Raw genomic sequence first — 25,288 nt, forward strand, 5'->3', positions numbered from 1 at the left:
ACAGTCCCCCACCACGTTTTGTGGGTTCAGGTCGGTCCATTCCCAGGAGACGTCTCAGCCCTCATGGGCCCTCACCAGTTCGTCAGAGGCATGAAGACGCTGGTCCCACACAGCTCTGCTCCTCTGAAACCCACACCTGCTCCGTGTCCACAGCTCTTCTGCTAAAGTCCATCCTCTGCACAGCCAGTTCTCCCTCCTGGCTTTGCTTCTCCACCCAGGGGACAGCAATTCCCACACTGCGCGCCTGGCACCGAGTTCTTCACCCCTCCCGCTCTTCCCCCATGGACCTGGGCCCGGGCAGCACAGGCGGGGGACTCTTCTTGATCTGAATCCCAGCCCCACCTTCTCCTAGACCTTGCGCTCCTGAGTGCCTCTCTCACCCCTTTCCTCCCCTGCAAATCTAGGATTCCCATCTACCTCAGGAAGATTAAATGTGCTGACTGACAATGCGGAGGGAACCTGCCAGCTTGGGGTCTCATGTGGCCTTTTCACTGAATGCAAATGTGACAGGATTTGTTCTATGAAGTTTGGGTTTGGTCTAAGGCCTGCACTTGGATATCCGGAGGGCCCCATGTGGCCTTGAGGCTACGGGTTCCCCACTCTCCACTGCTGCGCCCCCACACCTTAGCTTTCTGCCTTCTCCTGGGTCAACTTAGCAGCCCTTCCTCCCGTCCTGCCCTAGACCGCTAAAAACCAGAGCAGGAAATGAAACTACCACGAGGCTCAACCCCCCGTTCAAATCTGTGACATCCAACTTCATGTTCTTTTCTCTAACTTGCAACCTTTGGTATAATGTTATTTTTTTAATTGTCATTATTTAAAAATTACACATTCTGTAAATTATACCTGAATACATGCTGGAAAAATAATAAATTCAAACTTTGCAGATGTTTAGAAAGTGTAGAGAGGCAGAGGAAAGTCTCTTCCTTCCCTACCCCCTTCCTTCCGTAGAGGTAAATGCTGTTAATAGTTAGGACTATGTGCCCCAGACATGTTTCTATAACACACAATCACACACACACACACACACACACACACACACACACACAGAGGCACAGCTATTGCAATATTACAGATGCGGCTGCAGTGAACGTCCGTGAGTGTAACGTTTTCTGTAGGATGGACTCCCAGAGGGGGAACTGCGTGACCTGAAGGTATGTACCCCGCCTCAGCTCGGGAAGGGAAGAGGGGAAATGAGAGCTCATCTGACGCTGAGAGACTGAAGGGGGAGCTCCCTGGACGCCCTCTCTGCCCCTAGAAAAAGGGGGTGTAGTCAGTCCCAGATGCAAGACCTCTCTTGGTCGTCTCCAGATCCCTCGACCTCTTTGTCTTTATCCCTCTTGACACTCTCCAGCCTTTAGTCAAGTGTTTGTGAATGTTCCAGCCTTTCTCAGATAAGGGAGGGACTGGGTGACCACCCTTGGGCAAAACCTGCAAGGAAGGAGCAGCGCCCCAACACTGGCAGGTAGAGCAGTGAGGCCCCAGGAGGAGCCTGCGCTACCTCCAGAGCTCAGGTGTGTGCCTGCACCTCCTCCTCCCTCGGGCTGCAGCCCCTGGCTCTTGTGCTGCGCCTGGAGCCCTGGGCTAACCACTCAGTGTGGACTCCCTTTCTCCACGGGACTTTTGACTGCCGCAGTCTCAGGCTCCTCCACGTCCATCAGAGGGCTCCGTCCACAGGGCCCTCCCCACGTGCCTGGCCTTGGCTCCACCTGCCCTTTCCCACTAGCGAGGGTGGCAGCTCCTCTCCTGCTGCTGGATGAAGTCCAGGATCCTTAGGGCTGCTGGGCTTGGTCGTGAATGTCAGAAACCAGCTCTAGCTTAGCAAAGGTGGGCACTTAGGGGCTTGCACTAAGGGGTTCTCCTATCCCAAATACAAGAGGGACAGCGTGAACTCAGCACCAGGGACCCAGAGGCCACTAGACCTGTCACGGTCCTGACAGCTTGACGCTCCAGGCTCCAGGCCACCCTCTGTGAGGGTGGAGCCACGGCCTTCAGGATCCCTGGCCTCCACCCTCACAGCCTGTGACTGCACTGTGGGTTCCCACCACAGCAAGGAGGTCCTTGTCCCAGGTTCTTAACAGGTATTCCAGGGGGTGTCTGTCCCTACTCCCAGGGCTGGCGTCATGGGTCTGAGAGCTGTCCAGTAACAGGGCCCCGTGCATAGCAGGGCTCCACTCTGGGTTTAGTGCCTGATGTCACCATCTTGAAATTCTTTTTTTCTTTTTTTCAGACAGAGTCTTGCTCTGTTGCCCAGGCTAGAGTGCCATGGCATCAGCCTACCTCACAGCAACCTCAAACTCCTGGGCTCAAGCGATCCTTCTGCCTCCACCTCCCGAGTCGCTGGGATTACAGGCATGGGCCACCATGCCTGGCTAATATTTCTATATATATATTTTTAGCTGTCCGTATAATTTCTTTCTATTTTTAGTAGAGACGGGGTCTCACTCTTGCTCAGGCTGGTCTCGAACTCCTGACCACAAGTGATCCTCCCACCTTGGCCTCCCAGAGTGCCAGGATTACAGGTATGAGCCGCCGCGCCCGGCCCATCTTGAAATTCTTAATAATTGTTGAATCAGCGGCCCTGCACCTTCCTTTTACACTGGGCCTTACACAAGAGCAAAACCCCATCTGTACAAAAAATAGAAGAATTAGCCAGGTACTCGCGTGTAGTCTCAGCTACTCGGGGGGCTGAGGCAGGAGATCGCTTGAGCTCAGGGGTTTGAGGTTGCTGTGAGCTACAATGATACCACTGTACACTAGCCCAGGTGACAGAGCAAGACCATGTCTCAAAACAAAAATAATATTATAATTTCAGATGGAATCTCACTATGTTGTCCAGGGAGGCCTCACGTAATCCTCCCGTCTCGGCCTCCCAAAGTGCTGGGATGACAGGCTTGAGCCACTGTGCCCAGCCAGGGATTAGTGCCCTTCTGTAGAGGCCTGAGGGAGCCTGCTCACCTCTTCCACCATGTGAGGACACAGCAAGAAGGTGCCATTTGTGAGAAATGGGCTCTGAACAAACCCTGAATCTGTCACTGCCTTGATTTTGGACTCCTCACCGTCCAGGACTGTGAGAAGTATGTTTCTGTTGTTTATGAGCTATCCAGTTCATGGTATTCTGCTCTATCAGCCCTAATGGACTCAGACACTGTGGTACATTGGGAGCCCTGTGTTCAGGGGCTCAGAGTCCTCGCGGGAACGCCACTGGCCATGTGACGAGTGTGCAGGGCGTCCAGGGAGGGAGGTCAGGGGAGTCCTTGGACTGTTCCACGACCCAGCTGGGGGACCCGAGGCCAGCAGACAGGCCGGGAGGGGCTGACGGCCGACGCTGGCGGGCGGTGGTGCCGTCCACAGCAGCAAGGCCTCCTGCCAGCAGCCCATGGGGAGTGGGAACAGGTGGCAGATGCTGGGGGCGGGGAGGGCCGCTGCAGAGAGAAGGCAAAGGCCTAGCTATGGCTTTAGCAGTCAGGCCCAGCCTTCCCTCTGCGAGCTCACGTCCTGAGGGCAGGGGCTCAGGTCAGCCTGTGAGGGTCAAAGGAGTCTCCAGGACACATCATCTGCAGGGAAGCCACGGAGAGACCCTAGTGCCTGGGAAGGGAGGAGGGAGCAGGCTTCGGTGTGGGGCCCACAGCAGAAGGGCGAGGTGCATGTGAGGGACCCCAAGGAGAGGGGGACTGAGAGGACCAGGCTGCTGTTTGCATGTGGAGGGGAAACACAAGGAGGCACAGGTGAGCCTGAGAACTCACGTTTCAGGGAGGTAGGAAGCGGGGGCGCAGAGAGAGGGGCTCAACTAGGAGGTGTCCTCACTTTACTGAAGTCCCCGCTGAGTCCATCACCCCTGTCCTGTTAGTGTGGAAAGCCTAGTAGGTGCTCACGGTGCGGGTGGAGAAGGATTTCTCACACTGGGGTTAGTATACATAAAGTAAAAAGTTTATCTTCTTGGGGAGAAAGGAGTGAGATAGAGAGAGAGAGAGGGAAGGCAGGGAGAACAGGGACAAGGTGTGGCATCCCAAAGAAAGAGAAGGGGTGTCAGCAGGAAGGACAAGTGACCTGCTGATTTTATGGGGACAAAGAGAAAGAAAAGAATTGGTGACTGCTGTCAGTTAAAGCAGAGGTGGCTGTGGAGTAAGTAGCAGGAGGCTGCAATGTCAGCTGGTCCGTCTTTCCTGCTTTTTCTGCTCCCGGACACGCGGTTATGTCTGAGATGTAGTCAGGCTCATCGCAGGGGATGCGATTTGGCCTCAGATATGGTTTGGGGCAGGAAACTGGGGCCTGCAGCTTGCCCCCTGCTGTCCCTCCAGGGGCTTTCCAGGAACTCCTGGAGGCTGTAACACAAATTCTAAAAGCAGATTCTGCCCATGCAAATAGAAAGCTCTGCAAGCCCTTGTTGTCTGCTGGCTCCTTCCAGGCCTTTGTGAGCACAGGGGTCCCTGCAGGGTGCCTGCCAGCCAGGCAGAGACAGAGCAGGGACACCGCTCATGACTCATCTGCACATGCTGTTAGCAAATTGCGGGATTAGGTATGTTCCTGCCATTTCAGCAAGGTGGCTGCTTTCATTGCCAAGTGTGCGACTGAGGGTCTAAGCCCTGCGGCTTCCCTGAGGAGGGGCCTGGAGAGGGGAAGATGGGGACAGGTGCTTCCTGGGGAAGAACAGCCCTCAGAAGGCACAAGGATGTCCGTCCGTGCTACGCACAGATCGGGTGGCTGTAAAACTGACAGCAGGTGTTCAGGGCCACTGGGCCGAACTCCAGGCCGACGCTGAAAGGAAAGCAGAGGTTTCTGTGAGAGCTGCAGGCTGGCTCTGCTGGCCACTACCAGGCCGTGCAGCCGTGAGAAAGTTCCTGCACGTCTCTGGTCCACCTTCCTCTTCAGACTTGATCCTCAAGCCTTCACTTCCTCCTCCCCTGGCCACATCAGCCACAGCCATGATATTGCTACCCCTCTCCCTGGTGCCAAAGGCATCCCCAGCCACAGGGGCCTTCCGCACGCCATCACCGCTGGTACCCCCCCTGCCCCCACAGCCCCGTGCCTGGCCCTCACCTCTGGAAGGCCTGGCGGCAGCACTGGTACACCTCAAAGCTAGTGCTGCTGAGGGTTGTGTTTAGCAGGGACACGCAGTCGACCTCGGCTCCCCTGGGTACGTAGAGGATGCCTGCGAGGGAGAGCAGCTGGTGAGCAGAGCCCCCCCTAGAAAATCACGGTCCCAGGTGCTGCGCCTGCCAGGCTGCACTCACCTGCCACGCAGGCGTTGACTAGGTTCACACAGGTGCCTGTCAAGAGCGCCCGGAGCACGATCCGGGAGATGTCGCTCCTCCGTTGGGGGACCATGGAGGCTGCAAAGCAACAGAGTGCTTGGGCCGAGGAAGCCACGTACCTCTCTGCCCACGTTCTGTGGCTCTGGGTATGTCTGCTGACCTCCCTTCTGCTTCTGGGTGGCCAGAGGGACAGACGATGTCCTCCTGGCCACTTGCTGAGTTTGGGAGCTATTCTGGCCTGGCTCTGACCCCTAGGTGATGCCCCACGTGCCATTAGTGGCAGGTGCAGGAACAAACCTGAGTTTGGAGTCAGGCAGACCTGGGATTAAACACAGGCTCAGCCACTGACTAGCTTGGGCCATCACTTCACTTCTCCAAGACTCAGTTTCCTCTCTGCAAAATGGCATGATTACGCCACCAGGCAGGTGGCCGTGAGGAGTGGACATGCTATTTGTAAAGAGCTGAGGACGGAGCAGAGCCTCCTGCCCACTGCAGCTGTGGGGAAGGCAGGCCAAAGCCTCGGGGGACAAGCCTGCACCACACCTCCTGTCCTGAGCCAGGCTTGGCCTGCAAGGCCAAGGTGCTGACCTCCTGGGCGACCCCCAGCCGCGGAGAACATGGGCTGGGACGAACCTCCGTGGCGGCTTTGTGCAGGCCCTGCCTTGGACAGGCAAGACAGCTGAGCCCCACAGGTACCAGCGAGTTCAGGCCCCCAACTCTCCAGGACACGGGGGAGGGGACTCACTCAGGCCTCCCAGCATGATCCCGATGGAGCTGAAGTTGGCAAACCCACAGAGGGCAAACGTCGTGAGGGTTTCTGCTCTGACCTGAAATACACAGATGAACAGGGAGGGGCTCCCTCAGAGGGGGACGGGCACCCCCACACCACCCAGGCTCTCTGGCCTTAATTTCACCCACATCCTACATGTCCCTGCCCTTCGAGCTCTCTGTGCTGTGCCCACCCAGGTCCCCCACTCCCACCTCTCCCACCTGTCCTTCAACCCCTTCATCTTCATCACCAGCCTGTCTGGATGTGACTGCCTCGCTCAGTGCTCTCACTCTGGCCCTACTAAGCTCTGTCTCCAACACTGTAGCCCTGCGCTTCTGGTTGCTGTGCTGTCATGCCAGGAGTGGGGGAGTGTGGCCTGCCGGACAGAGCAAGGGACTTGGAGCCCAGCCAACCTGGCGCCCAGGCTTATGCCACCAAGTATCACCTCAAGCAAGTCAACAGACTTTTAAAGGTTTCGCTTCTCCATCTGGAGTGTGGGATGATAGTCCTTGCCGGGCAGGGCTGTCGTAAGGCTCATCTCATGTTTGGGAAAGGCCAGGCATAGAGCACGTGTTTGAGTAAGGCGGGTCTTACCTGTCATTCTGAACAGTTGTTTTAATGTCCCAGAAATTAGTCTTAAGAGCCAAAATGAAAAAATTTGGAAAAAAAATTGGTTTAGGTCCATACCTCAGACCATATACATTAATTGTACATCATCAAAGCAGATAAATATTAATATTTCAAACATATAACATTAGAAAATATAGATAATTACTGTTGTTAAAAGGTAGTATTATTGCTCTTGTTTTGGAGAGGAGCCAAGTGATGCTCAGGGGAAAGCTTACGGAACTGAGGCAGTTCACACAGCAAGAAGGTGGCTGTGTGAGAATATGAACTCAGCCCTGTCTGACTCCAAGTCTCCTGGCCCTAAGAACATCATATAGTCTCAGGACTTTAAGGCTTATCAAATAACTGTCTAAGTTTAGAAATAATGGAAGAAATCACAACAGAAAAGCTTTGGTGTAAAATATATCCCTGTGCTCACGTCAGCAACACATGAACTAAACCCGGAACGACACAGAGCAGGTTAGCACGGCCCCTGCGCAAGGCTGACAGGCAGATGCATGAGAGATTCCATCTTTAAAAACAAAAACCAATCCCTGTTTACAAAATGAAGGGGGAAAAAAAGAAAAGACTAGGAAATATGCAAGCGGGAAATATAACAGAAAAGGCCTAATGTTTTTATAACAAAGAGTTTATATAAATATTACTGGGAAAGTATTAAGGCACCTGTATCCCAGCCTGCTCACCTACAGCTGGGCTCCCTACAGCAGCCCGAGTGATCTTAACATGCAAACTGTCCAATCCTCAGTAACTTCCTGCTCCTCTGCCACTCTCTTTTACAATCACCCCTGCTCTAGCTGTGCTTATCCCCTCTCTGTTCCCTAAACAGACCACGTGCTTTGCAACCTCAGGGCCTTTGCACAGGCCTCTTCCTTTGTCTGGAATGTTCTTCCCAGCTGCTCCTGGCTGGCCCTGTTTCCTTCCTCCAAGTCTTAGCCTAAATGCCACACGTGAAGGAGGCCTCTTCTGACCAGAGCAGCCAAGGAAAACACTTCTCTCCTTTTTCTTGTTGTTTTCTTCATAGAACTTACCATAAATTGTGGATATTTATTTTTTATTACTTTCTTATACTATCTGTGTCTCTCACTAGACATAAGTTCCATGAGAGCAGAGACCATGTCTGTCTGATTACCCGCCTCCACCTTTTGCCTTTTCTTTTCTTTACTTTTCTTTTTTTTTTTTAATGACAGGATCTTGTTCTGTCACTCAGGCTAGAGTGCAGTGGGTGTCATCATAGGTCACAGCAACATCAAGCTCCTGGGCTCAAGTGATCTGCCTGCCTCAGCCTCCCGAAGTGCCACGACTAGAGGCGGGAGCCACTGTGTCCACCTAACTGCCCCTGTCGTCCCGGTGCCCAGCGCCTAAGTGGTCTCCACAGACACCTGCTGAAGGAGCTACGTTCATAAAAAAGACCCCCAGGGGCCGTGCCTGCTATTACCTCGGAGGAAGGGGTGAGACCAGGGCTGAGGGCAAGGAGCGAGGAGAAACTTGTGTTTTTTACTTCACACAGACTATTTTTTAACTAAAGACTACATTTCTTTATCATTAAAAATAATCAAAATGGCAAGAAAAATATTTCCCGTTAAAAGTTTCCAGTCACCCAAGTAATGCGAATTAATACAATGAGCTATTATTTGCTCATTAAAGTAGAAAACCTGTTTTTGTAAAGAGGCTACTGAAAGCTGTTTGGTGTGTGGTGAAGCAAATGCTCACGGCACGGCCGGGGCCTGTCATTTCAGCTGATGGCTTCAGCTGCTGCCACCCTTTGGGGAGGCTCCCGGCAGCAACCGCAGAGGACTCCTGTGTGACTCAAGCAGCCCACATCCGGGACACCTCCTGAGGAAATGATCCAGGAAAAGGGAAAAGTTCTACGCACAAGGATGTTCATTTCAACACGGTGGATAATGGTCAAATGATGGAGTTGACCTGAATGGCCCAACAGCAGGGACATGTTAAATGTGTTAGGTCACATATGTGGAAAATGATGCTTAGTTTATAACAGTAAGTAAAAAACAGAGCTGGCCACACCCCAGTGTGGATGCTCTAACAGCAACAATGTAAACGTCTCTTCAAAAGAATAGAAGAAAAGGGGGAGAACTACAGTTGTTATTTTCTGATGTGAGGTTACAGATAATTTTTTCATTCTCAGTAATGTTACTTGAGATTGCATTCATTTAGAATGGTTAATTTTATGGAGCTTCGGAGGCTTGTTAGAATAAATTTTAACCGAAGAGCCAAGCCCTGGACTGCACGCAGTATGTTAGCAGGGGAGGGGATGGTGAGCTCTGCCTGTCTCGCTCCCTCTCCCGGCTCATGGGAAGCTCACGCTTATGCCTTCGGGTACTGTGGCAGGTACTGCCCCCTGTGTTCCAACTGCAGGGGCAAGGCACAGCGAGTGGCCCAACGCCACAGCGGGTGGCTCATGTAGACCTAGATCTCAGCTATCTCAAACAAGGCTCTTTCTTCACACCTGCACCTCGGCCTCCTGAGAGGCCCCAAGAGAGATGGCAGCAAAGCCTGAAGCCATCCTGTTTCCCAGGACCATAGGATGTGGCAGGTTAAGTGCCACTTCAGTGTGTCTCAGCCAGGCCCAGGGAGCCAGGCTGCAGGGGGGGACGCAGACACTCACAGAGATCCATTGCTTCCTGGTGCCAACCCACTCCTCAGCCCCTGCCAGGCGGCGCTGCTTGTATGTGGACAGTTCCTGATAGGCCACAAACTCGTTCACAAACAGCTTCATCCCCAGCAGCTCAGCCACGACGGGGCAGTCCTCCCAGGCCACGCCCATCAGGAAGGCCACAGGCCGCAGGATGTAGGAGCAGATGAGCTAGGGCGTGAGGACAAGAAGCATGGCTGGGACCCTGTGCTGGGCCCAGGCCACTGCCCACTGCCCACCCGAGGCCATCCCCTCCACAGGCTGAGCGGGCTGGCTGGACCCACACCTGGAAGCTGAGCCCGTCGATGTCCACCATGTTTCCCAGCCAGGAGAGGACAGCGTTGATGAAGGCCAGCACAGCGAGGTACGCAATCAGGTTGGCAATAATGTTGGTGACCACTTTCACTGCGATGGTGGCCCCACTGCTGACTGCTTCCATGAGGTTCTGAGCATCCCTGTTGTTGGGGTCAAAAGTGATCATTATTGGCCTGTCCCCACAAATGGCAAGGGTCCCCATCCTACAGGCTCAAGGAGAAAGCTTGGACAGAGCATTTCAGAGCCAGAGGTCCCTTGTTTTCCCTCTGAGACCCAGAGCGCAAGAGAGGGGATGGTCAAAGCACTGGGATGACACTCAGGTTTCTAGCACGGCGCTGGCCCACACGGAAGCCATTAGCCATATGTGGCTTTTGACCACGTGAAGGGAGGCTGGGTCAAACTGACTTGTGCTATAAATGTAAGACACACACCAGACTTTGGGGATTTAGTATGAACCAATGCAAACTATTTCAAGAACTTTCACATTGATTGAAATATAAATTTTTTATGTTGAAACGAGAATATTTTGGGTATGTTGGCTTAAGTAAAATATCTTATTAAAATCCCCCATTTCTTTGTCCTTCTTTTGAGACCCTGTGACCAAAAAAAGGACAAAGAGTTTAGTTAACATTTCAGCATTAGAATATTTTGTTTATATTTTTGTCCTTTCTGTTCTTTCCTTTTTTTCTTTTTTTTTTATTTTGAGACAGGGTCTGGCTCTGTTGACATGTGTAGAGTACAGTGAAGTCATCACAGCTCACTGCAACCTCAAACTCTTGAGCTCAAGTGATCCTCTTGCCTCTGCCTCCCAAGTACCTGGTACTACAGGCCTGTGCTACCATGCCTGGCTAATTTTTCCATTGTTAGTAAAGATGGGGTCTTGCTCTTGCTCAGGCTGGTCTAGAACTCCTGAGCTCAAGTGATCCTTCAGCCTGGACCTCCCAGAGTGCAAGGATTACAGATGTGACCCACCTCACCTGGCCCTCTTTGTGGTTTTTAAAAGACAGCTCGAGGAAATTGAAGATGACAGATGCAGCTCATGTTCTCTTTCCATGGGACAGCACTGCCCTGGAGCCTCAGGACGTTGTGACATTGGGGTTGCCCACTGTGTCCCCAAGCACATTTGTCCATAGGGTGCGTTTTCAACATTTTTTAAGAATTAAATGTTACACAACACTGGTTAAGACTGTGATGAAGAGATGTTAGGAAGTAAGTGAAATCAAAGAGTGCGAAATACGTCAACATGTGGTTGACACCTGGTGGTCAGGGCTCAGGCATGTGGAGGAGGTGGCATGAAACCTTTTCGTGACATACATACACAGGCCCCAGGCCACACCCCCAAATCCAGGCCTCACTCCCAAGCCTGGACCAGTCTGCTGTTTCCTGCTGGTCAGACAGTGGAGATTAACACGTGAGAAGGAGAGTCTGCATGTTTGCAAGCACTGTGCTTTGAATGTTTGTTCCCTCTGCAACTCGTGTCAAAACTTAACCCCCAATGGGGCAGTATGGAGAGGTGGGGGCTTTGAGAGATGATTGGGTCATGGGGACTGACACTGATTTTGGATCAATGGGTTATCAGGGGAGTGGCACTGGTGGCTTCATAAGAAGAGAAAGAGTGACCTGAGCTAGCAGGTAGCACACTCAGTCCCCTCACTACACGATGCCCTGCACCATCTCAGCACTCTGCAGAGTCCCTGACAGCAAGAAGGCTCTCAGCAAATGCAGCCCCTTGACTTTGGACTTCTCAGCCTCCATAAATGTAAGAAATGAATTCCCCTGGCTCATAAATGACCCAGTTTCAGGTATTCTCTTATAAGCATCAGAGAATGGACTCAGGCACAACCAGGGCAGCGGAAGAGGACAGGTGGGCCTGGGCTGGTGGAGGACAGTGATGGGCAGAGAGAACAGGACCCTGAGCCTGTGCTCCCCCCGACACCACCCCTGCATCTGCAGGCCCTCCTGCTGCGCTCACCCGTAGGTCAGTTTCACTCCTTTCTCACTCTTAAACTTGGACTCCTCCACCTCCGGGTAGACCAGCTTGGAGAGGGCCAAAGCACAAGGGGCAGCCATCACAGACGCAGCAATCAATGAGGCGGCATCGATCTGCAAGAGTGAGGGTGGGGGTGACAGGCGGACGGTCAGAGAAATGATGGGGGCCAAGGACTGAGGCCCAGGTTGGCAGGGGGAAATGTGTAGTCTCCCCACTGGTATGTCCTTGTTGTCATTACTGCTATCATCATTGCTAATAACAATACCTTTTGTGCACAGAGGGTCACAGGCTGTATGTACAGGACTCGTACTTCCTCCCAGAGCTTCCCTAAGTTAGGTAGGGCAAGTGCTGCTATCCCCATTTTACAGATGAGGAAACTGAAGCTCCAACGGATTAAATACGACTTGCCCAAAAAAAAAGAAGAGAAGGCGTTAGAACCCATCACATTTTTTGGCTCCAAGCTCAAGTTTCTTCCTTCCTTTTTAGGAAGTTTTTTAGCTGTCTTTATCACTAATCCGCATTAGCTGAGTTTCTCTGTTTGCTGAGGGTTTTGTGATGGTTTTCAACAAAGCTCCAGAACTGATAGTTGAGATGGATTTAAGAGGTAACCCAATTCAACCTTAGCGTAGGTCATGTCCTAGTGCAGGAATTGTACTCCCTCTATAGGATTCACTTTGAATGCTCACTGTGACGGGGAACTCACCACCTCAAGGCAGTGCATGACACCGCTCCTGTAGTTCGAGAACTGTTTCCCAGGAAATCTGCCGCCTACAACAGCCATCCTTTGGCCCTGGGTCAGCCTCCAGGACCGCCCCCCAGCATTCTCCCTCCTGAATTTTCATCCTCACTGTGACCCCAAGCACTTTGCTTCCCTGTTCTCTTCCACAGAGGTAGATGCGACACTTTAACTTTCCCCACCACTGTGTCATTTACTGAGCGGGGAAATTTGAACGAACTCAAACATCTAACAACAGGACAATGGCCACACGCTGTCACGCTGCCACTGAAAATGATGGTTCTCAAAGTCTCGTGATACCACAGGCATGTGCCCACACAGTCGCACGCAGAGAATAACCAAGACGACGGGGGAGAAAACAAACCCCAGCGATGCACGGAAAGAAGAGCAGAAAGAATACCCCGGAATGTCAGTGCACTAGCTGTCCCTGGTACCGGGTCCATGGTGATTTTCTTTCCTTTCTGCTTTTCAGTATCTTTCAAAATATCCTCAATATCCTTTTCATGATTGTAAAATAGACTTGTTCTCCTTATTGTCTACAGTAAGCCAACCTCATTCTCAAATTTCAAATAAAAAGGTGAAGGAGGAGGAGGGACGTTGAAGTCCATGATCAGGCTGATAAAAGCAAAGGCAGAAGCCAGAGAGACACCCCGTTGTCACCCCAGGGACGTACCAGCACCTGCCAATGGGAAGCCAGGCGGGAAACGCTCCCAGGCTCTGAAACCCGTGGATCGTCCTTCTTCTTCTTCTAAACCCCAGTTGTTCTTTTCCATGACAAACAGAAATTCCTTAAAACGTGGACAAGAACCAGCGACAGCCTGACAGGTGTGCGGGCCCCGGGTCCTGCTCCCTGCGGGATGAAGCCCCGCTGGGGGCAGTGTCCTCTCTGCACTGTCTGGGCTGGGCGTTGGGACTTCACCTCCCTCCTCCGTGGCCCAGCTCCAGTGAGGACAGTACCACACCCGAATCTTGGGACTTTTCCCTCCACCAGCCAGGACTCTGCCCCTTCCTCTGGCTTGTAGATTACGTCTGGTTTGTAAACTTGGGTCCCAGCGGGGAACATACTCTGCAGTTGTCACATTCCTGGACACTGTCCTCTGAGTGGGCCAGTGGTGGCCACAGCCTCAAATGCGGCAGCCGGTTGTTTCCTGCTCCCTGTGGAAAGGGCTGAGTCCCGCACAGGCGGGGCTCCCTGGGTGCTGGGTCAGCCCCCACCCAGCCTCCCCACTGCCAGCTACTCTGCAAGGCCATGACATCCCCCAGCCCTGCCTCCAGGCACCCGGTCAGGAATGCCTTCTGTCCTGCCACCCGAGGGCCCACTCCTGCCACGGCCCTCCTCTCTCTGACCCAAAGGTGTCCCATGTGGACAGGGGTCAAGGGTAAGAACGCCCCACTTAAATTTTCTAAAGGATCTCTGCTGAGAAAGGGAGTAAATCCAGACAACTGCAAAGCATTAAATGGACAGTTTCAGAAGGACAGATTTCTGACCCCAACGTGTCAGGAAAGAGTTTTCGCTCCTTCACCTCCACGTGAGGCATCCTCCGCATGTTACTGTATTTAATCCCTGCCCGGCCATGCAGTGGGCAGTGACTCTGCCCGTTGTACAGATGGGGACACTAAGCTGTAGACTCTCACTGGACCCTGCGCGGGGTCTCACAGGCCCTGTGCACAATTCCTGGAGGAACATGGGTGGCCAAGTGCTCAGTGTCACCCTGCCCAGCCTGTGTTCGCAGCTTGAGGCTCACATCTGGGTCTCCTCTCATGGGGTCCCTGAGCCGGCAGAGGGGCCAGTCTCTAGGGGTTACCAGGGGAGCCGTTGTCTACTTTAGAGCCTTGGGGAAGGACGGTGTGGGTGCAGCTGTGTGTGGGAGTCGCAATGAAAGGGTTCAGCTGTGACCCCTGGAGGCACGGACCTGGGGGGAGGCCTAGACCAGCATTGCTCAATGCAAATATTATGGGAAACACATCCATAATGTAAAATTTTCTATTACAGTAGCCATATCTTAAAACATAAACAGGAACAGGATAAATTATTTATTTATTTTTCTGGAGACAGGGTCTCACTCTGTCACCCTGGCTAGAGTGCAGTGGCGTCACCATAGCTCACTGCAACCTCAAACGCCTGGGCTGAAGGGATCCTGCTGCCTCAGCCTCCCGAGGAGCTGGGACTCCAGGCTCAAGCACCACGCCTGGATGATATTTCTATTTTTTGTAGAGACGGGGTCTCTCTATGTTGCTCAGGCTGGTCTTGAACCCCTGCCAAAATTATTCTCCCACCTCAGCCTCCCAGAGTGCTAGGATTATATGTGTGAGCCACTGTGCCAGCCTGTTAGTTTTAATGTTTTATTTATCCAATATATCCAAAGTATTTTCTTTCCACCTGTGCAATCAATATAAAATTATTAATAAAATCTCAATCTTTTTCCTGCACTAAGTCTCAGTGCATGTCACAGTTCAAGTACTTAACAGCCACGTGTGGTCGGTGGCTACTGTGGCAACAGCGCAGGTCTAGAAATGTCCGTGTATCAGCAATAGGAGGGGCGCGGGGCAAAGGGAGCCAGAGGCTGAACAACAGAGAGAAAGGTCTTAAGTATATGGGGGCTTGGAGGAAACAGCAAGAGGGACTCTTCTGGGATAAGAGGGCTGAGGGCGGAGCCAAGGATACTGAGGACCTGACTGGGCTGGAGTTAAAGAACAGAGGGGAGAGGGGGGAAGGCAGATGCTGCAGTGGCGGCCAACAGCCCAGAGGGGGCAGAAGAGAGCTTCTCCATAGACTGGAGAGTGCCAGGTCCAGGGGTAGGAGGGGAGGGAGAGAGGAGGGGAAGAGAGGAAGATGGGAGGAGGGGAGGAGAGGAAGATGGAGGGGAGGGGGGGAGGAGGGGAAGATGGGAGGAGGGGAGGAGGGGAAGATGGGAGGAGGGGAGGAGGGGAAGATGGGAGGAGGAGAAGATGGGAGGAGGGGAGAAGATGGGAGGAGGGGAAAAGGGAGGAGGGGAGGAAGACCTATTCCAGGCTCTCCCCCTGAGCCAGCTCTGTTGTAGCCTGGGGCTTCCAAACCAGAGGCTGTGACTGCAGGCCCAAGGGCACACAACCGACCCTGGCCACCTGCACATTCCCTACAGCTAAAGGGAAGTAGGTTCCCAGGCTCTGTCCCTGGGGAGGCCAGATTACCCAGGGCTGGGCCTGGACTGTGGCCTGAGAAAGGGAAGGAAGGAGGCTGGGGCCGGGCGCGGTGGCTCACGCCTGTAATCCTAGCACTCTGGGAGGCCGAGGCGGGTGGATCGCTCGAGGTCAGGAGTTCGAGACCAGCCTGAGCAAGAGTGAGACCCCGTCTCTACCAAAAATAGAAAGAAATGATTTGGACAGCTAAAAATCTATATAGAAAAAATTAGCCGGGCATGGTGGCACATGCCTGTAGTCCCAGCTACTCGGGAGGCTGAGGCAGTAGGATCGCTTAAGCCCAGGAGTTTGAGGTTGCTGTGAGCTAGGCTGATGCCACGGCACTCACTCTAGCCTGGGCGACAAAGCGAGACTCTGTCTCAAAAAAAAAAAAAAAAAAAGAAGGAGGCTGGGTATAAAGCCAGAGCATAGAAAGGGAAAACGTTCTTCCAGTATTTTGGTTTTAAGCAATGGCTGGGAGCCGCAGTGACGCTTTTGCACCAGGAGAACACCAGAGGTATTCTTTTCATAACTCTAGGGACCAAAGCAAGGTTAAAACATTTAAAGGTCCTAAGTCCTGAAAATATTATGGCATCGCCTTCCCCAATGTCCTACCATGAAAAAGTTTCAGGAAGAAAGTTTTGGGTTTCAATTTCTGAAACATCAAATTCCTTCCCAAGACAACTGGCAATGGGTGGGTGGGGGCTGCACCAGCTCTGAGGAGCCCTTCCCGGGCCTCAGTGACACAAGGTGCAAAGCAGATGACAGTCTCGGGTGCTTGGCCAGAAACCAAAGTCCCAGCGTGCAAGGGGCCCTTCTTGAAAAGTCACACAGCCACCAGCTCTGCCCAGGCAGCTCTGTGGGGAGTGGAGCTGAGCGTCTTGGTGTGGCCCAGGCGTCCTGAGTGAAGATTAGACTGAAGGGCAGCCTGGCTTGTCCTCTTACCCACCCCTCGGCCACCGCCAGGGACAGAGATGAGAGACAGGTGTAGTTCGGGACCAGAGAAGGGGACAGCGCAGTTGTTCTGTGGTCCCCCCACCCATACACATGCAGCATCAGGAGAGCCTGGGGGACAGGCACAGGCAGCTCAGGGTCTCTCTGCAAACCAGGTGTCCTCGCTCCTGGGCTCAGTGGCATTGCCACACGTGGAGTAACTCACCCCAGTCATCCCCAACCTGTGGAACATTCCGGCTTTTCTTTGTTCACAGTTACAAATAATGTCAAAATTTTACATTGCTTTAACACTTGTGAGGACATTTCTGTATCATAATATTCCTCACTGGATCAGAGGGAAGGAGTATTTTTAAATTGACTGATACATGTACAAAAAATAAAATGTAATTTAAAAAGTTTTAAAAATTTGATGGATAGATTTTCTCCAAAAAGGTTATAGCAAATTAAACTCCCACCATGAGTGGGTGAGTACCCTACCCCCTGGCCATTTAGAGGCACATAGAGTATTGCATATCATTTAGAAGACATAAATATATTATTGTTTGAATTTCTTTGATCAGTGAGATTGAATATGTTTTCATAATTTATGAAATATTTTCTCCTGATCAATAACTTTTTAAATGGTGACTTTCCGCCAAATCACGTTTTTCATTTACATTAGTCAGCTCTGCCGACTATTTCTTTTGTCCCTCTGGATTTTGTGTCTTGCCCAGAATGTTACAAGAAAAGAGCAAGTTGCAGAAAAGTATGGGTAGAATTACCTCATCTTTTATGAAAAAGAAAGGAAGCGTCTGCGTTCAGGTATATGCACTTAGATGGCCACACAGAAAGCTCTGGAATGACATATTTTTAAGTCAGTGGGTCTCAGATCGAGCGACCATCAGTATGTCAGGCCCCAAACCTGTGTTTCTGATTGTGCAGGTCTGGGATGGGCTGAGACTCTGCATTTCTAGCAAGTTCTCAGGTGAGCCGATGGTGCTAGTCCACGGACCACACTTTGAGAACCACTGCTCTAAGCTGTTAAAAGCAGTTACTCGTGGGAAGTGGGGTTAAGAAAGAGATTTTCAACTGTCACTTTTGCAACAACTGAGGATTGCTTTGACAGTTAAGGAAAAACCCACCATCTTTGAGGATCTGCTGGTGGAAGCACAAGGAAGTATAAGGCACCGGGATCCACAGCAGGTTCCTCTGCCTGTGGCGCAGGAGGAGGACTGTGACTGGTCTAAGCGCCCGGGTCACACCGCTGTTATTTGACCTACAAGTGCAGGTGATCAGTAGCTGCACCAGCAATAATGTAGGAACAGAGGAAGGACGTGAGCCCAGATAGTGTGGGGGAGCAGCAGGGAAGGAGTAGGGTATCTCTCCAGGGACAGCCTGGGTGTGGGACTGTGGAGAAGTGAGCATGAGTTTTGGGGTCACACAGATCTGGGCTCAGATCCTGGCATTGGGTTTCTCACTTATTCTCTACGCCTCAATTTCCTCATCTTTGAAATGGGGATATTAAAACAACTAGCACACTGCCTGGTACGTAGCAGGCACTCCGTACATGGAATACTGGGAGTCTTTCCCCCAGTGGCCATGGGAGAAGCCTGAGCAAATGGTGCAGCCTCCAGGCCTGCCTTGCCCAGGGGACGCCTCTCCTCTCCCCAGCACAGCAGCCCGGGCTCCAGGCTCAGAGAGACCCCAGGGCTGCTCTGGCCGGAGCTGTGTTGGGCTCCCACGAAGGTGGGTTTCAGGTCCTGGGCACAGTCAAGCAGAAGGAGCCTCTACCTACCCCAAAGGAGATATAGACGCCCAGCAGGCTGCCAGCAATGGTGGAGTAGCCTCCGGTCAGGACAACGTGGATTTCAGAGAGTGTCATGTCTGCCAAGTAGGGCCGGAGCAGTAGAGGAACCTCGGTCTGCAAAGAGGAAAGATGTCAGACAAGCAGAGCTGGAGTGGTTGGGCACTCCCTCCACTGCCCCCTGCCCCAGGAGTGGACAGGTCACAGTGACACTGTGCCCACAGCCTGTCATGTGCCAGCAACCACGAAGCACCTGCCCACCGTCGCTCACAACCTTCTGAGAGAGGAACAGTCACCCCCACTTCCAAGCAAAGCACACGGAGGCTCCGAGAGGCTCAGAGAATGAGCCCTGCTCCGCACATGGGTGGGAAGCAGGTGCCAGGCCTGAGCTGTAAGGAAGCCCTGGGGGTGGCCCAAAAGCAAGGCGCTGGGACGTTAGATGGTGTGTTCGCTTCAGAGCACTGGGCAGCCTGGCCCTCACTGTTCACTCAAAGCATAGTTATTGAGCACCTACTGTGTTCCAGGCACTGCTCCAGAGGAAAAGGGTACCAGGTGAACAAGACCAAGTCCCTGCCCTGTGCAGTTTCTAGCCTGGGAGCCCAGGAGGGTGGGAGGGGCTTAAGCAGGTGGTGGGGACATGGATCATCAGCAAGGGACCAAGTAGATAAGCGGTGGCACTTTAGATGGTGACATTAATAAAAGCTAAGAGGATACATGACAGAGAACGCCTAGCGCTTCAGGAGCATTTCAAATTGAGTAATCAGCAAGGGGCTCCCCGGGGAGGTGACCCTGGGTCCGGGTCAGCTGAGAGCTGAAGGAGCAACCGCAGGATTTGGGGGCACAGCACCCAGGCAGAGTGAAGAGCAGAGGCCCGAGGCAGGAATCCGCGCAGCGAGGTGAGGAGCTCAGCAGGCCTGCGAGTCTGCCGCAGACACACGGGTGACTGGGCGCGGGTCCCGTGGAGGCAGAGGAGGGCAGGACCCCGGCAGGGCTGGGAAGCAGGTGAGGAGTGGACTGGTTCCAGTGGGGAGTGGCGCCATCTGCTCTGTGTGTTTGAAGGGTCAGGACAGACAGCAGGGGCGGGATTGGAAGCAGGGAGAAGAGGGAGCAGGGTGGCAGGGCGCTGTGGAGGCCACCTGGAGGCAGCGCTGCTGGACTCAGGGGATGCAGGGAGCCAGGGAGGCAGAGGAAGGCAAGTGGCCATTTGAGGTCTGTCTGAACAACCGCATGGAAGGTGCTAGCATTTCCTGAGAAGGGAAGGACTTGGAGAGGTGCAGGTGGGAGGAGAGAAGGCAGCTTCTGTCTGCTTGGACTGAGTGTATCAAACGCGAGATGCCCCTTAGATATCGGAGAGGAGGGGCAGGAGCCAGGCGGCCATGGCAGTGGAGAGTGCAGCACAGGGGCGAGGGCTGCAGACCTGGACAGTAGGCTGGGAAGCCCTGGGGCGCTGCAGCCCGGGGAGGGGTGCGTGTGGGAGGACAGCGGGCCTGGCCTCGGCATTTGAGGCTCACATGACGCCGCTGCTCCACGAAGGCTCCCCAGGGCCTCCCCTTGGGAGATGCAGTGAAGACCCGGGTCTAGGTCAGCTTGACCAACAACTTGTCCAGAGTTAGGTTCCCCTGGGAGGTCTTCACGTCACCCAGTGTCACATTCACCTACGTATGTTCCCAGCAAGAAACACTGAGCACATTCAGCTTTTCACACAAAATAAGTGCTGTCGTATTTTAATATCCCTTTCTTTTGCCTTAAGGGAGTTTTGGGTAAGTAATCTGAGAGCACATCTGTCTTAATTGGCTAAAAATAAAAACAAAAACAAAAACAAAAACCACCAAAATCCCTTTGAAATTGACACACTTGCATCATAACAAAAAAGATGCCGATGGGCTGGCTGCAGTGACTCAGGCCTACAGTCTCAGCACCTTGGGAGGCCTAGGTGAGAGGATCACTCCAGCCCAAGAGTTCAAGATCAGACTGGGCAGCAGAGCAAGACCCCATGTCTACAAAAAAACAGAGTGAGATCCAATCTCTAAAACAGAAGCAAAAAAAAAAAATTTAACTTTAAAAGACATGCAAATATTCTCCAAAGTTTCCTAAGCTGTCCATTGTAATATGGCATCTTGCGGTAAGTCTGTCTCTTAGCCACTAGAACGTCAGGCCGATGGGCCAGGACAGAAACTGGAACGCTCTGCAGAGGCTGACCCTCAGGAGGGTCGAGCCTTCTGAAAGGGACTCAGGGCTGACGGTGTCTTCAGAGCCACATTTACTTGGAAACTGCATTTTCAGAAAGACAGAGGAAAGACAAGACAAAATGATGTGGTGGAAGAAACTCTGGCCGGGAAAGAGAAAACGGGGACTCTAAGTTCTGGCTTGTGGTTGTGGGACCTTGGCCAACTCATTGCCACCTCAGAGCCTCAGTTTCCCTGTGTATGAAATGAGCGATGGGACTGCATCTGTAGGCTTTGGGAGTCCTTAGGCTGATGAGGCAGCTAGAATGGTAGGAGGTGCCTGAGAGATGGCATCCTACCTTGCATGACCCAGGCAAATGGGTCCCCCAAATGGAGCATCGCTGGGGCAGCAGCCTTTGGGGACCCAGGAAGAAGGTTCAAATGGCTCCTCCTCAAACTGAACCAGAGCTCCGGGGACCCCGGGGTCCATCCTCTCTGGGGAAGCTGCTGCTGAGCACGTGGGCAGGAGGCTGTGGTACCCACCTGGCTCACAAAGATGTTTGCAGCCACACTCAGGGTCTCAGTGGCAATGGTGCCCATAGTGACCTGCATCGGCCAGGCAATCTGGAAGGAAGCAAGGTGCTCTTTGTGGGCTGACATCGGCAAACCCCAGACTCAGAGAGAGTCGGGTACAAGTACATGACACATCTTCCTTCCAAGTCCCAGCCTAGTGTGGGACCCCTCACCACATGTCCCCAGAAGGCCCGTTCATCTTCTTCCACACCTGCATTGATGGGGGATTTCCACTTCCCAGGCCACCCATTCCGCCTTAGCACAGCTCCAGTCCTTAGAGCAGAGCTCCTAACACGGGTGCGGGGGTGTGGGGGGCTCTGGGAGGGGGTGGGCCTGGGGAGCGGGGGGCTCTGAGAGGGCGTGGGCCTGGGGAGCGGGGGGCTCTGGGAGGGTGAGGGCCTGGGGAGCGGGGTCTCTAGGAGGGCGAGGGCCTGGGGAGCGGGGGGCTCTGGGAGGGCGTGGGCCTGGGGAGCAGGGGGCTCTAGGAGGGCGTGGGCCTGGGGAGTGGGGGGCTCTAGGAGGGCGAGGGCCTGGGGAGTGGGGGGCTCTAGGAGGGCGAGGGCCTGGGGAGTGGGGGGCTCTAGGAGGGCGAGGGCCTGGGGAGCGGGGGGCTCTGGGAAGGTTTGGGCCTGGGGAGCAGGGGGCTCCGGGAGGGTTTGGGCCTGGGGAGCAGGGGGTTCTAGGAGGGCATGGGCCTGGGGAGCAGGGGGTTCTAGGAGGGCGAGGGCCTGGGGAGAAGGGGGCTCTGGGAGAGCATGGGCCTGGGGAGCAGGGGATTCTGGGAGAGCATGGGCCTGGGGAGCGGGGGGTTCTGGGAGGGCATGGGCCTGGGGAGCGGGGGGCTCTGGGAGGGTTTGGGCCTGGGGAGCGGGGGGCCCTGGGAGGGTGAGGGTCTGGGGAACAGGGTCTGTGTGGAGGGGCTAGGCTCTGGGTGCAAGGCATTCTGGGACAGTGTGACCCCTGAAGCCGGCGACTCTGGGAGAGCCGGGGTCACCGACACTGGGACTCACCTTAAGGATCACCCACTGCATGAGGCCCAGGTAGCAGAGAACTGACATGACGCAACCGAAGAAAACAATGATGGGCAGAACCTGTGGGAACAGGCGTGTACAGCCTGGTCAGAGGCAGGCAGGGCCCGGAGCCCCAGACAGCCCACGCAGATGCGCCACAGGGTCAAGGAAGCAGCTCTGAATTCAGCATGAAATCCCTGGTATTCACTTACGGGGCCTCTCTGAGGCAATTCTGCCCCTCTGTTCCCCTCTCACTAATGACCAGGCTGTCCCTGCCCTTCCGCACTGCAGGCTGTCCTGGGCCGTGGAGGGAGGGGCCTGAGGCACCACTGTCACCCCTGCTTCTTTGTCTGGATATGGGGTAAGATGCCACCGCTCAGGGCTGCTGTGAGGGTTGCAGTGTCCGTCCTCCTTCATGAGCTCAATCCCTGGCCTCGGCCCTCGGCCCTCACCCCTGTCCCGTGTGCTTCGAGCCTGACCGAGGGACCTGCATGGTTCCGGTGTTCCACGTCCACTCAGTGCCAGCAAGTTCAGAAGCAGACTCATGTGACACCTGCAGCCAGCACCTCCTCCTGCCACCCAGTACCTGGCACCGGGCTCGGCACTGCTGGTCATTGACCCCAACATCCACCAGTTCTCCCCTCAAATCTCTTTCACGTCCATTCCCTCCTTCCCAGCCCCAGGGCCCCACCCTAGTGCTTTTTCTTTTCTGTGGTCTGATTTATAATAACAAACTGGTAAAAACTGAAGTCTCTTCTGCTGGAGGACTAGTTTAATAAGCTAGGTACAACCACACAATGATCCACTGAAAGGCGACAAGAGTGAGGAAGCCCTATGGCATTTGGGGAACGATTTCCAAGATACTTTAGCAAAAGGAAAGAAGGAAGGGGCACAACAGGGTGCGTGCTGTGGTCTGATGCGAGTGAAAAACAGGGGGCAGCTGGCGTGGTGGTGCACGCTTGTGGCCTCAGCACTCGGGAGGCCGAGGTGGGAGGATCACTTCAGCCCAGAAGTTCCAGGCCAGCCTGGGACACAGTGAGACCACATCTCTAAAAAATTTAAAAAGAGGTGGAGCATTATGTGTTACCTTGCATGGGCATGGGATATCATTAGAGGGACACGAAAGTGGCTGGACGCGGTGGCTAACCCCTCTAATCCTAGCACTCTGGGTGGCCAAAGTGAGAGGATCACTTGAGGCCAGGAATCTGCAAAAGGTAGACGTCCAGGAGAAAGGTTTGATGGAAACCACCGGGCGGCTTTGCAAGAAGGGCTGAGTCGGAGGCATCAGAGATCTCGGGCAAGGTAAGGACCGAGCAGGACTCTTGGTAGCAACTCAAGGGTCGCTGGCCACTAGGTGAGAGCAGTGTCGGAGGAGGGTGGGCACAGAGGCTGATATCACCAACCAAGGAGGGCCTGGGCCCTGAGGGGTAGAGACAACAAGGACGCCAGCCCTGGGGAGAAGCGGAGCCACCGCCGGAGAGGGGTTGGGGTCGAGGGAGGGTTGTTTTTATTCTTTAAGAAAAGAAAGTCTTGAGCAAGCAAATCTGGGCTCTAGTTGAAAATGCATCTGGATGACAGAACGGTCCCTGATGAGAACAGAGATTCTGCCCAGGCAGCTGTGGCCGGACACGAGAAACAAGACTGCCAAGGTGCTTCCCCTCCCTTCCCAGACCAACCTGCAGGCTCCATCTCAGCTTGCTCCACTCCCCACCTCTGTCACCAGCTGCACTGCACTTGGGCATGTCACCTGACAGGGAACTCAGGCACTGGCCCAAGAAACCCTCTCCCCGCCCTGCGACTGCTCCTGGCTGCCTGGGCTGCAAACAGCCCCAGCACAGGGTGTGATGACATCACCCTGCTCGCCCTGGGGGCGAGATGCACAGAGGATCACTAACTGTCTAGACTGCCTATCCAGCTGATCCTGAGAGCCACCCCAGGGCAGCGGGGAGGCCTGCGGAGACGGGCCCCAGCCAGGAAGGAAGGTGCCCGGGACGGCAGGACCCCACTGCAGAACTGGGAATCTCTCCCCCCAGCAACAAAAACGCGTTTTCTGTCTGCAAGATGGGGACTTTGGTGGAAGAGAAGCTATGTTCTAGGTTAAGTGCTCAGTGTCTAGGGAGGCAAGGAAATAAAAGGTAGCGGAGGTGACCCTCAGTTTTCTAAGGTGGCATGTTTACCACTAAGTGAGGTCCCTGGGCCTGGTTTGCTCTCACAGCCCAGGACACACCTCTGGGGCCTGCAGCATGGGAGACGGCAGAACCACAGGGCAGGGGGTTCCAGGCGGTGCTGCCCTGGGAGGGGAAAGAAGTGCCAGTAAGCCCTACTGTGTGCCTGCTGTGAGGGCCTACTCTGTGCCGGTGCCTGATGTGTGGGGACTCACTGATCCACACATGAGGTGGATGCAACTGTCCCTACTTCACAGATGGGCGCCCTGAGGCTGGGAGATCTCGGCCACCTGCCCAAGGTCACGTGCCTGCAAAGAGGCAGAGGTACCTCCCAGCCACCAGGCAGGTTGCCAAGGCCCTGCCGTGACCCCGAGGTCTGCGCGGGGTGCAGTTCTGCAGGCTTGCTCCCTGTCTGCGGAGTAGCGTGCCTCCCCACAGTGGCCTGAATGCTCGTGTCCCAGCAAACCCATTTGTCCAAACCTAATCCCAGGGTGACAGTATTAGCAGGCGGGGCCTTTGGGAGGTGATCAGGTCATGGGGTGGAGCCCTCATGAACGCCATGGGCGCCCTGATGAACGAGGCCCCAGCGAGCTCCCCCACCTTGCCACCACACGAGGACACAGACACAAGAACATAGCTATGACCAGCAAAGGGACACCCTCACCGGGACCTGACCGTGCCGGCACCCTCATCTCAGCCTCCCGGCCTCCAGAACTCTGAGGAAGAACTTGCTGTCGTCTCTGAGACACCTGGTCTGCGGTTTCGTCACAGCCTCCTGCACGACTATGACGAGCCCCTTCAAGGAAGAGCCAAGTCAGCGCTGGCCGCGGCCTTGTGGAAATGGCCTTGTCGGCTGGGCCTGCTACTGCCAGAGTCAGGGAAGAAGGAACGTCCGGCTCTTCCAGGCCAGCGGTTCTCAGTGTGGCCCCTGGACCAGCAGCAGCATCGGAGACTTTATCAGAAATGGAAATCGAGCCTCACCATAGAGTTTGGGATTCAGCAGGTCTTGGGGGGCTGTCCCGGACGCTGCTGCTGCTGCTCATCTGGACACACCCTGAGAACTGCTGTGCTCAGGGAGCCTCCGGGCAAACGCCATCACCTTGCCAGGAAACGGGCCTCGAAGGCGGCACTAAC

The 25,288-nt window shown here is 54.1% G+C and overlaps 1 protein-coding gene and 1 non-coding gene across 3 annotated transcripts in view; one reads left to right on the forward strand and one right to left on the reverse strand.

Moving 5' to 3' along the window:
- Positions 1-2,855: 2,855 nt before the first annotated feature.
- SLC28A1 (solute carrier family 28 member 1) overlaps positions 2,856-25,288 on the reverse strand; it is a 98,693-nt gene continuing 76,260 nt past the window's right edge. For both annotated transcript variants that reach the window (XM_045561622.1, XM_045561621.1), the window contains exons 9-18: positions 21,990-22,070; positions 20,950-21,030; positions 18,233-18,358; positions 11,592-11,722; positions 9,591-9,759; positions 9,278-9,475; positions 6,001-6,082; positions 5,235-5,333; positions 5,041-5,152; positions 2,856-4,758 (exon numbers count right to left, since the gene is read on the reverse strand). In XM_045561622.1, coding sequence (XP_045417578.1) covers positions 4,686-4,758; positions 5,041-5,152; positions 5,235-5,333; positions 6,001-6,082; positions 9,278-9,475; positions 9,591-9,759; positions 11,592-11,722; positions 18,233-18,358; positions 20,950-21,030; positions 21,990-22,070 — 1,152 coding nt within the window. In that variant the 3' untranslated portion in view covers positions 2,856-4,685. The remainder of the gene's footprint in view (positions 4,759-5,040; positions 5,153-5,234; positions 5,334-6,000; positions 6,083-9,277; positions 9,476-9,590; positions 9,760-11,591; positions 11,723-18,232; positions 18,359-20,949; positions 21,031-21,989; positions 22,071-25,288) is intronic.
- LOC123645330 lies at positions 7,062-7,168 on the forward strand. The gene has a single exon (XR_006737520.1). It is a non-coding gene; the product is annotated as a U6 spliceosomal RNA (small nuclear RNA).

Source organism: Lemur catta, chromosome 9, assembly GCF_020740605.2.
Source record: "Lemur catta isolate mLemCat1 chromosome 9, mLemCat1.pri, whole genome shotgun sequence".
Taxonomy (NCBI): domain Eukaryota; kingdom Metazoa; phylum Chordata; class Mammalia; order Primates; family Lemuridae; genus Lemur; species Lemur catta.